Source organism: Phoenix dactylifera, chromosome 3, assembly GCF_009389715.1.
Source record: "Phoenix dactylifera cultivar Barhee BC4 chromosome 3, palm_55x_up_171113_PBpolish2nd_filt_p, whole genome shotgun sequence".
NCBI lineage: Eukaryota > Viridiplantae > Streptophyta > Magnoliopsida > Arecales > Arecaceae > Phoenix > Phoenix dactylifera.
The window spans coordinates 16,290,919-16,303,821 of record NC_052394.1 but is presented as its reverse complement, the minus strand read 5'-3'; the positions used below and the strand labels follow the sequence as shown (position 1 = coordinate 16,303,821).

Here is a 12,903-nt window from a genome sequence, read left to right as displayed (position 1 = left end):
TGATGAGTGATAAGAACAAAGTGAATCCGGTTCATTTCTCACCAGCCCAACTCAATTGCAAAGGAGGGACCCACCAATCACCGGAGGATTCTCAACCATGCTACTTTTGCATCGTAGAATTCTATACCATCATGGATATTCACCATGTCATCTATTGCAGAGATGGACGGTTTTTCTTCATCGCCACTGTAACAACCCAGAACCTCACCCAAAATGGCTAGCCGGAAGTTATTATTTAGGTTTCTTGATCTTGTATAAATACCCAAGATCTACCCAGCGAATAACCGATGTGGGACTAAACACACGCCCGCACGGATCCTCACATACTCCCCCCATTCAAGCCCTGACGTCCTCGTCAGGCCAAGGGTTCATATCTATTCAAATCTAATCACAAACACCACGATTGGCCCGTGGTCAGCCCCAATGGATCTGTGCTGCAGTGTCTCCTAGTTCATATAGGTTATGGGCTGGATCCGCTCTGATACCATTTGTAACAACCCAGAACCTCACCCAAAATGGCTAGCCGAAAGTTATTATTTGGGTTCCTTGATCCTGTATAAATATCCAAGATCTACCCAGCGAATAACCGATGTGGGACTAAACACACGCCCGCACGGGTCCTTACAGCCACAATGTACCATGCATCACACTAACGGTGCCTTATCATACTCTAGATATGGTGGCTACCTATGAGAATATAAATTTTTTTAGTGCAAAAATTATACCGAAGAGAATTTGAACTCGATAAGATTGTCCCATTAATTTATACAATCTAGACACCCGACTTGGACCAAATCCATCCATGCATCGCTGGCAACCCACTCCTACACGTGCTACGCCTCTCCGAACCCATATTGCCCCTTGTTCTTACATGTGTCATCCCCAGAGTAACACTAGCTCCTTTATAACATGGCCTCGATGACCTTTTCCTCCACTTCTCCCCTTCTCTCCTTTTTCACCACCTCCCCTCCCTCCCTTCCTTCTCTCCCATGGCCTCCCAAAGCTTGAAACACCGGCCCAAAGATGAACGCACCACTACCACCACCAACACCACCACTATGAAGAATAAAAAGGCCAAGAAGCTGGCCATGGCCAAGCGAGGCCTCCGCTCACTCGCCATCGCCATCGCCGTCCCTTTCATCCTCACGGCCCTCACCACCTACATCTCCGGCACCGCTGCCTCCACCGTCTCGAAGCCCTTCTGGCACCTGCCAATGTGGGCCTTCCATCTTGCCTCCATCTCCACCTCATGCCTCATGGGCCTCTCAGCCTGGCTTGTTTGGGCTGAAGGTGGCTTCCACCGCCAGCCCACCACCCTGCCCCTCTTCGTGGCTCAGCTCTTATTGGGCCTCTTCTGGGGCCCTCTTGTTTTTCGGCTCGGCGCCACTAGGATGGGCCTGGCGGTCTGCATCACCCTCTTCGCCACTCTCTTTGCTTGCTCTCAGAGCTTCCACCGGGTGAATCCGATTGCTGGCAATCTCGTCAAGCCATGTCTTGCTTGGGTCTCCTTCCTTGCAATGTTCAATTATAAGCTTATATAAAGTTTGCCTTTGTGTACACTTTTTTTTGAATCTCCTATACAAAGTTTTCTTAGCTGATTAAAATGTATTTTATGTTGGTGTTAATTCTATGTCTGCTACATTTCCTTCATTAATTGTAATTAGCGAACTTATAATGTGCACAAGAAATTGCCTCGAGTGTAGTTATTCACTCTTAATTTATTCAAACGGTCATTTTATGACATGCTGATCCAAAATTTAGACTCATGCTTTAATGATGGTGGGTATGCACCTCGACAAAATTGGATGCATGTAAATTTAAAGTTAAATTTTACAAAAAGTAAAAACGTGGTTTGGCCATTATAACTATGTCCAAATTTGAAGGAGATAGATGGAATTGGAGATAATTCTCTAAGACCAGATTTTTTTTAATAAAAAAGAAAGGGAGGGTAAAGGAAGGGAGTGACGCCAAATTTTTTTCTTTTTTTTTGTTCTGAGAAAGGGAGCTCGATACGCCGGCACTTTAATTATCATAATGTTTTGGACTATAGTGCAAAATAACCTAACAGGCACTTCACTGGCCGAGGAAGTCCTTTTATGTACAATTAGCAAAGATTATCCTGATATTTAGTGAAAGTAGATAGCAAGAACTATAGATAAATAACAAGATGACGAGCCTCGTAAGTTGTTATTTTGATGCTTACATATTTAAATATGATGCCAAAGATTAAAAATTAGCATCTTCGGATAATTATTATATGCAAGTTCTTATTGGGATGAGCAAGAAATTATTATATCTTTGTGTAACCTATTTCTATGTTTTAATCACTTCTGCGAAACTGCTACATGATAGTAGAAATTCAAGAGCATAATAGATGAATAGAGTGGGTGTAATGTAGTAAAACCAGCATTGCCTTCAGCCCAAAAGCCTGACTTGCATGAACCCAAGTTGTAGTGATTTCTGTACCTCCTTTCCTTCTATTTGTTATCTGAATTCCCATCTTTAATTCTTTTCTTTGAAGGAAGAGATCATCTTTGATCTCTCAAGTTGATCCTTCTTTTCTGTTTTCTCAATTGTGCCCACAAATTAAGTACTTACATGATTTGACAAATGTTGGGCACGTTTCTATGTGGTCTATAAGGTTTAGTTGTTGAATGACTTTGGATGGTAGGCAACTATCCACTAAATATAGTTACGTTTAAGATAGTTTTCTTGATGAAAAGAAACTAGCGAACGATGTTTTGGTTATCTGATAAGGGTCTCTAGCCTAGTTTTTTTTTTTTTTTTTAAGCTTGTGATATCCATTGGTTTTATGGCTTTTGCGGAGGCATAGGTTAGAACACTCCTTCACCTTCAAGTTTTTTTGGATAAACTCTAATCAAAATACTTAAACAATTATGGCAGGAGGTACGCATTACCAATACTACCGCTGCAAAATATTATTTTGGTTGAGATAGTTTCATACGGCCAATATCTCTTAAAATAGACCTCCCAATAGAAAGCTCAGAAAAGCAAGATCTGGGTTATAAGACTTTGCATCAACCAAATAGTGGACCCAAATGATGAGGACAACATTGTTTCATCAGCCACTTTTATAAAAGATAAATTGGTTCCTAGCAAAAAAAAAGAAGATAATTTGGTGGTAGAACACAACTAATGCCACGCTTATTCCAAATTATTCCTCTTGTTGCCCAGTGTAACTCTGAACTGTGCCAGATTAATATGCAGCTTCATCATCCTCTCTTCTGAAGCATTTAGCTGTGATCATATTATGCCCCTCTACAAGATTATGATGATGTGGTGAGATTTCATGAGATAAAAGGAAAATATATAAAGCTTAGAACTGCTATTGCAGTTCTGTCAAGTTAAGCATGAAGAACCTGCAGAAGGATCCATGTTCACACACAAATAGGCCCACATCCACCATGACATCTTAAAGCAGCACTATAATTTAAAAAAATTACTCGCCATTTAGGGCATGACTGAAGTATATGTCTTCCCTATGGACTCGGTTTGATGGTGGTCCCAAGGATCCCTGAGCTGAAGAAATCGGATGAAAGCTCGATACTTCTCACCTACTCAAATGAGATTGAAAACTACCATTCTGCCGAATCAGAAAAGGTTTCGAAGAGCGCAGAAGGTCAGTTCGGTGGTAAGATCTCAAGAAGAGATTCATGGGTAACTTTGGAGTTTGAGAAATAAGAGCAACCACAGTTGTACCAAATCAGTATGTTGGAAATATCCATAGAAAGTAGAACATGAAGCATTTTGCAGTAATCATCAGCAACATCCAATTGAAGACCAAAGCATATGAAACAAACATTGACACAATGAGCAGCAGGCACCAAAGCAGCAAGGAGATAAGAATTGAAGGGAAGCAAGTATACAGAAAGAAAGAGTGGGGAAATCAACAAGGCATTGGCAGAAATAGTATTTTGCATGCAAATAAAAAGTCATATAAAGCAGCAAAAAAAAGAAAGAAAGAAAAATCACAGGAACAAATTCTTCTTGCGAATTCTCTTTCACTGTATCTTAGGGAATTTTCAGAATTTACTGTCTCATTCTGTCATTATTTTCCACAGTAAGCATCCACTACAGGAAAAAGGACCTTTCCCGACGTATTTTTGGAGCTTTGCCGACGCTAATTAGCGTCGGCTAAAATACCCCCGACGCAAAGCCAAGCGTTGGCAAAGCGTCGGATATACCAGAGTGGGAAAAGTTTTTGCCGACGCTTGAGTAAAGCGTCGGCAAAAACATCGCTTTACCGACGCTTATATAGCGTCGGCGATGTCGGTTTCCCCGACGCTTTTAAGCGTCGTAAATTCCTCAATTGCCGGTGGTGCCACTTCCTTTTTTACCGACGCTTTTTTGCGTCGGCCATCCTGATTTACCGACGCTTATGTGCGTCGGCAATTCCTGATTTTCTCCGAGCGTTGTCCCAGATTAAGTTTTCCCCGACGCTTTAAAGCGTCGGAAATTGCTCAATTGCCGACGCTTTCGAAGCGTCGGCACAAGCATCAGGGACTTCTTTATAAAGCGTCGGCACAAGCATCATGGACCTCTTTAATCCGTGTACAGAGAGCAATTAGAAATTAGTTTCTTTTGGGTGGTAACTCTGAGGAAACTAGTGAACTTTACTCGATCTTATATGCCCGTATTTTTTTCTTTATAGGCTTTCTCGGGATTTACAGCACTTGAGACCATCAAAACAAAATTTTCATTTCACAGAATAAGCAAAATCATAACTACCACATCTACCAAAGTCATGCATAAATTTTCAACCCATGGCAATAAAAATTTAAGGCAATGAAGGTTCATCAGTTAAAGATACATCAGCAGCAGGTATTTCTTATCATTATTTTTCTCATAAGAGGAAGCCAGTTTATCCATGACAAACATTGACATAAAAGCCACAGCAGCAAGCCAGCAACCAAGAGGCATGACAATAGCTCCAAATATGAAAATTTGTTCAAGCCAAACAACATCATAATTTTAAGCCTTCGATTGAGTGGAAGGTTCATCCTTTGGAGCAGGTTTCGACATTACCGCCTCCAGCGTCTTGTAGAACTCTTCTGGAAGTGGAGCAAGTCGGTGTTGAGGAACATGTTTCGGAATTGGAGTATCGTCCTCAATGACTTCACATTCGTAATCATCTGGAACACCCCACGGATCCCATTCTGCATTCAAAATAACAAAACTTAAGCTGCAGCATAACAGTTTACATAGGCAATGAAATAAACATGACTTCTTGCCCTGTGAACAACTTGTTTGCTAATTATCACATGGAATATCCACAGTAATTTGACAAAGTTTCTTGCAACTATAGCCTAGAAGGCAAGTGTTAAAAAGCAATGGTTAGACCTCTGCCTATATCAGCTCAAAGCAATGCAAACAATACAGTGGAACTGCAATGCTTTAACAGCGCCTCTCTGCTGCTAGTCCTCAGTACTGCACAATGACAAATGTTCTTGCTTTCTAATAGGCCGGGAGTGGGCTGAGAAACTCAATTTTTTCAATATGCATATTTCAAGGCCTGGCTCAATATATCCTAAAACTAGGCCTGTTGGCCAACCTCGTTAACATATAATTGCAGTTTGGGGGAAGAGTCATGGAAATAAGATTGCACAAATGAGAAGCTTTATACTAGGTCCCATTGCATATAAAATGCAGTCCAATAATTAGAACCAGAAAACCACAAAAGATTCTTTCTTATATTTTGTATAACTATGTAAACGGATTCTCAAATCCCTATAAATCATCAAATGTGGGGTCAAGTTTCATGACTACTTCACCAGGCTATAGATTGAACTCCCTGTCTGGTTAGCAATCTCTTTGATTCTTACTCACAGACTTGCGGTAAAGCTCAAAGCAGTGAACCCACCATCATTTAATGTATCACTGCAAGCAATCAGTTGGACCTACAGCTACTACTTCGCAGTTTCCGAGCCATGCAGCTTCGTCACTCCAGGTATAAAAGATTAATTGTGATCCAAGATACAGAATTAGACTAGCATGGAGAGGGTTTAATAATCAAGCACTCACATCATCTTTTAAGGCTGATATTTGAGCAATCCTTATATTAGTTCTCTCAAAAGGGCGCTAGAAGCACCTCACAATTTTCAGGCTTCCTCCAACATTTGGGTTGGATTTGGGTCTGAGAAAATTTAATTGAAGTGTTAGCAAAAGAAAAAAAAGAGCCAAACAACTGGTTTAATCTGATTACTGCTTCGGGGAATCCAACACACAACCTCTTCTAAGGCTGATATTTTAGCAACACTTCACAAATTTCTGATTCCTGGGCTTTATAACTCAACAAAGACAATTTTTAATTTCTGAAACATTCTAATTATCCTGGGGGAAAACTATTTATAATATAAAAAATCGGAAAGCCTTCATTCCCGAGAAAGCCTATAAAGAAAAAAATACGGGCATATAAGATCGAGTAAAGTTCACTAGTTTCCTCAGAGTTACCACCCAAAAGAAACTAATTTCTAACACACCAATATAGGCATAAACCACAGTGAGCCTAGGACCAAAGTACTTCATATTATATGATAAGAACATATATTAATTTATAAGTTGACTCAAATTGTGCAAAGAAAGCTCATATATTCTAAAGTTTTTTTTTTTCGGGATCTAAGGCATGTTTGCTGATATTTTACCTATTGCCAAGAAGAGCTTGGAGATGGATTATGAGCTTCTCCTCTTGTTCTGTGAAGTTGCCTCGCTTGATCCATCTTAGCCTACAGCTCTTGTTGCATCTCATCAGCCCTACCAAACACAAGAGAGGATTTAATAAACGAATAACTACACAGCGTAAACAAAATTGGACACTAAAGACCACCTTTTTAGATCTAGAGTTGTAGACCCTCTGCATCCAAACTAAATTAGGGTCTCAATTAGTAACAAGCTCACCATGTGGAAGGAGAGATTTAAGAAGAAGTCAAGAGGATATCTAATCAACACACTAACACATCACGACAGAATCAAGAAAACTAACCAAGAAGAACTCAAAAGGATATCTAATCAACACACCAACACATCACAATAGAATCAAGAAAACTAACCAGTTCACGGAAGGCCACCCTTTTTGGTGATCCAAAACTACATAAAGCCTCAGCAAATAGCTAACTCATTTTGGATATGATGAGAGGCCATCCTGTCAAAAGGGGACGCAGAAGGGCGTGATAGAGAGGTTAGAGGAGCTTAATTACCAGTACTAGTAGGCACAGCCCTCCAGTTCCCAAGGAATTCCTGATTTAAAAAAAAATAAAACAATAATCAGTATTATAAAATACAAATTACAAAACATATATTATAACAATATGAACCTGTATTACATTGATACATTGACACAAATACTCAGATCAGTCAAAATATGAATATTGATATATCTGATTAAAACTCCATGTTTTTAACTCATGTATCAGAAAAGCTGCCATACAAATTACAATGTACTCTGAAAAAGCAAATTACAATGTACTCTGAAAAATAAGAAACATATACATATCAAACTCATAAAAGATAATCTAGAATGCATCAGGGACGGAATTCAGCTCCATCATCATCATGTCTAGTAGCGTTTGAAGAATCAGGAATCTACAACAAAAAAGAAAGAGAAAACATAAAAGTTAGGAATAATGTGATACATCAACCCATATATCATAATTGATAATATGTAAAGTATTGAAATATAATAAAGTTAATTACCTGAGAAGGAAGAAACCGTTGTAACATGGAAGAAATATTCGTAAGCTGAGACTGCAAATTTGCTTGGTTTTGCTTCAACTCATCAATAGTTGCTTGAAGCCGACGAACTTCTGCAGTGTTACTAGATTCTCTGGCATTTCTTGTATATGTGCCCACTGAAGACAACTGAGTGGGGGTAACTCCAACGCCGTAACCCCGCACTCGACCATAACGCTCTTGGCCCATCAATTCAGCGAGCACTTCAGCTTCAATATTATGGGTCGCGTCGGATGATGATGACCCCCCGACGCGCTCCGAAATAAGATTTGTTGCCCTATCCTATATCTCTCAAAAAAAATTAAAATTAATGTATGCCAATAATAAAACCAAAAAAAATACAGCACAAGCCAAAGATGAATACATACAACTATATCTCTTGACTCCTCCCGGACAAAGCTGCCATCTCGGTGGGTGTGAGTCATCCTATAAAACTCCACCCTACCAGGCTCCCTCCCATTATCATCCATCTACAACAAAAAGTATATTTCAAGAGTATTCATGCTATATGATAGAATAATTTAAAATAAATTTAAATTATTTCAAGAAAGCTTACGAATTCAGCTCTACGCCTCGCATAACTCATGGAGCCTGAAGTGTGAGGAACAGTCTGTGATGCTCGAGCAGCTCTACCAATATTGGAATATGTCTTCCCCGAAAAACAATAAACAATGTAATGCATAAAATGTATAAATTTCTAATCTAAATAATAATAGTAAATACAATCTAAGGTATTGAAAAAATATACACAACCTGAGCTCTCTCGGAAAACCAGTAGTGGACAAGCTCCCTCCACTGATGAGAGATTACATCTGGAGGACAAACACGGGCCACCTCCTCTTCAGTCATGCCCTCGTGCTTCCAATCCGCCTTTAGCTTCGCCTTATATTCTTTCCATTTGCGGTTGACGGACTTCAGCACCCAATCATGACTATTTGCAGGAAGGACAAATTTTGTCTACATCAAAGTCAAAAATGTAGCTCATCACCTATTGGAGCTCCTTCTTGCTCTCCACTAAAATCTGTTAAATTTCTAATATTATGTTCAAGAGCATCTCTGAGTAAGCCCCTCATATCATCTTCTACAACAGGATTTCTGTCTGTGTTACTAGATCCAATACTAGCAGTGTGTTCTATAACTAAGGGTTGGTTAGATGAAGACGACAATTTAGACTCTCCATGAAATATCCATTCTGTATAACCCTTCAGAAAACCATTCCATACCAAATGTTCTTCAATAATTTGTGGAGCGATAGCATAACAATTTACACATTTTTGACATGGACAAAAAATATTCCCATTCATTTCAGATTTCTCAGAAGCAAATTTAACGAAATTCTGAACTCCATTCAAATATTCGGCACTGGATCTCGACTTATTTATCCAACTTTTGTCCATTCTATTAAAATACTGATTGAACTGCAAGTAACATAAAAAAATATTAAACGAAATTAGGGTATGAATCACCAATACGAAATCAAAATATAAAATCTTTTTGAGTCATTTTTTGGATCATTAGCAATTTTTTTATCACTTGCAAAGTACAATATTATTCTAGGTTTTCAAAAAGATGCAAGTAACCTATTGTTGTTCATTTCTAATATATATGCTCACCTAGATATTTTGTTATGTATAGATCAAACAGGTGGAAGGAAATAAATCCATTCTTATAAATGGTCGTCGTGACAACCAAAGTAAAGTCTTCAGAGAAAGTGGACTTGTTTAAGGTTTATCAGATGTTTAAACTATAACCGGGAAAAAAAAATGGAATTTAAACTGGCTTTGAATGAAAGACTGCACAGAGCGAAATCAATAAGAGGTAAAATTTGATGTGAGGAGAGGATATTGAAATTGTCATTCTCCTAGTAAGAAGTGTAAATCTGTAGCCAGAAGTGAAAATCAGTTGTTTTTAATAAACAAAGAAGATGATAGTGAAAAATAACTAGTTTCTCCCTTCTGGAATGAACTGGATTTTCAAGAACAATAGGACTATGATGTAGAACCAAAACCTTTTTAGAATAGTTATCCTGGGATAAACAAGTTTGACTGGAAAAAGTATTTTATGCTCATACCTATTTCCAAAATGCTGATTGATTTCAAGCCTCATGCCAGTTCTGTTCCCGACCCATATGCTGCCTAGAAGATCTTAAAAAAGTTCTCAAAAAGCATCTAAAAACTGCACCCAAGTATTGGCATAAACACAAAAATCCAAATAGATCTACGATCAGACATTTTTCCTCGACTAATTCCGATAAAACAGTTAATGATTGCAAGAAAAATATCCAATTCATGTGCGCCATGAATGTAAATGTGAAGGATCCAACAAACCATATAGACCCAAACCATAGGAGATATCCTTATCACTTGGCTAGGCGAGGGCCAAAACAATCCTTAGTTTCATACAAGTTCAGGGATGCATCAAGTGAAACCGGACATGACAAAATTAAACCTGAATGAGCACAATTTATCACAACAGCAATCAATTTAAGACAACCAGTTCAGTATAGATATCAAAGTAAGAGTTATATATTATTTTATAAATCATGCTAGTTTCTCTTCAGAAACAGGATGTAAAGGAAAGGGGGCAATTACAAGTCTGTCAGCTTGAAAGCATCAGACATGTAATCTTCAACTCTATTAGTCCTTTGACATTTTACAAGCAATCAACTAGTTTCAAGTCTTTTGATGCTAAAAACCAAAAACACTATGGTTCCAGATTATGCTATAATGCTTTTGACGGCTGTAAATCACCAGAAACTAGTGACTATCTAGTTCAGTAATTCTAGAAAGGTTGTCAAGAATCTTAAAAGAGAGTATGAGGATCACTTACCTCAGACGACCGCCGAGTAGCTAGGGCTCGGGATGGAGGTTTGATGTCGGCGCGCAGCTAGGGCATCGACCGAGAGAGGATGAGGAGAGGGGGCCGGGCGAGCGTTAAAGACAAGAAGAAAACAAACAGGAGGAGGAGGAGGAGGAGGAAGAGAAGGAGGAGGAGGAGGCTTACCTCAGACGACGGCGAGGTCGACGGCGGCGGAGAAGCGGAATCTTCGATCGCCGATCGAGGCTACGGATGGAGGTGAGATCAGTTTGCAAGCCCTGAAAACAAAGAAGAGGAGGAGGACGAGAAGGAGGAGGAGGAGGAGGAGGAGAAGGAGGAGGAAGACGGCAGCGGGGAAGCCACGGATCGCGACGGAGCTGAGAAGACGGCGATGGAGCTAGGGCATCGACTGACTCGACCGATAGAAAATGGAGGAGACGGGGCGGTGGGGGGGTTTAATGTTTCCTAACGACGCTTTTAAGCGTCGTAGATTCTAAATATTTGACCGACGCATCAACGCGTCGTCGTTTCTTTGGATTTACCGACGCTTATTAAAAGCGTCGGCAAAGGTTGGGCTAGGCCAAACTTTCCCGACGCTTTCCCTAGCGTCGGGAAAACACAGTCCCCAAAACTCCCATTCGTTGTAGTGTAAGGTTTCTAACGACGCTTATAAGCGTCGTTGTTTCTCAAACTTATAACGACGCTTTATAGCGTCATTGTACCAAAGCGTCGGGAAAGGTTGGCTGTGAGCCAACCTTTACCGACGCTTTCCCCTAGCGTCGGTAAAAGTAAGTCGGGAAAGGCCTAGTTTCCTGTAGTGATCCACATCAACCATGATACTCGGAACAAAACCAATATGTGAACCACCACCAGAGGAGATCAAGGAGAAACTGCAAGAATGTTCTCACGTAGAATGACCATCTAACTGTTGGTGATCAGTGGCAGCAGCAGTGACAAGCAATCCTTTGATACCCCGGACATGTTAACATATGTATGTGTGAGTAGAAGAGACGAAAATAAGAAGATAAGGAATTTGAAAGAAATGTAGAACTAGCATGGAAATTGCACCAATTAAGGACAGTGATGAAGAAGTCATTAAGATGATACAAAGATAGCCCCTACTAGGAAAGGCATCCAAATTGCTAGAGGGTCTCCAGAAAAAGGGAAAGGAAAACCTCAGCTAGCTAACATATAAATGAAAGCTATGAGAAAACACTAGAAAAAACTTCTAATAATAACACCAAAGTTTGCACTTAATATGAACTTGGAGAGTAAGGTATCATAAAGTGATCCACAGCAAATAGTTCAGACAATGCTTATAGATCAGTTAAATTCTGATCACATGCATTCCCAGATGATAGAAATAAAAATTCCCAAGGAAAGTTGTGATTATAAGTGCTTTGGTTTATGATGCATCTACTGAGATGAAAACCCCATTAACTAGTGTTAGCCAGTATTTCTCGGTCTCGGCATAGACACATCTTTGCCACAGTTCTAGAAAAGTAACTTCTCGTTAGTCATCTGAACTTCGACGAGAACATAACCTTTGACTAGCTAGCTGGTAGTAATGTAACATAGGTATGTGCAATATCATGCGATTATCTTAGTCACGCTCAAAGTGCTCGCATCATTCTATTTGCTTCCCTTCCCATTAAGGGCTCGTTTGGTTCGCGGGAAAAGAAGGGGGAAAAGTGTGGTCAACGGGAAAGTAATGAGATGCCTCTTGTTTGGTTGGAGTTTTCAAAGGAGAGAGAAGGGAAAGTTGTATTCCCATGGGAATGTGATTCCCACATTTCATGGAAAAGTCTTTCCCATGAGAAACATGGGAAAGTTACTTTCCCATGAGGCGGGAATCACTTCATTTTTACTTTTTCCCAAAAAGTCCCTTCAGTATTAAAGAAGCATTAAAGAGGCATTAAAACCTAATTTTTATTAAGGGCATAATAGGAATTATATATAACTTTCCTAGGAAAGTGGATGGCCAACCAAACATAAGCACCTTGGAAATTTGTCACTTTCCCATGGTCAACCAAACATGCCAAAAATACTTTCCTAGGCATCCTCTTCCTAGGAATTTGTTTCCCAGGAATCATATTCCTAGAAAGGAAAATGCTTCCCGCGAACCAAACGAGCCCTAATTGCTACCCTCAATGACCTCATATGAAGCATAAAACATACTTGTGCTGTCATCAATCTATTATTCGAAAAGCACACTATAAATGCATGCATGACAAAATAAAGTTTATGTAAACTAACTAGGGAGGATTGGTTCTAAAATAAGTCTTCCCTAAAAAAAAATCAGTAGAATTCACAATCACATATTTTTCCAGAGTAAATATG

The 12,903-nt window shown here is 39.5% G+C and overlaps 1 protein-coding gene across 1 annotated transcript; it reads left to right on the top strand.

Annotated features, from left to right (window-relative positions):
- The first annotated feature begins 956 nt into the window (after window positions 1-956).
- LOC103695917 (translocator protein homolog) lies at window positions 957-1,600 on the top strand. The gene has a single exon (XM_008777364.4). It carries the CDS (start codon window positions 990-992, stop codon window positions 1,539-1,541), a length of 552 nt encoding a protein of 183 aa, XP_008775586.2. The 5' UTR covers window positions 957-989; the 3' UTR covers window positions 1,542-1,600.
- The last annotated feature ends 11,303 nt before the right edge of the window (window positions 1,601-12,903 follow it).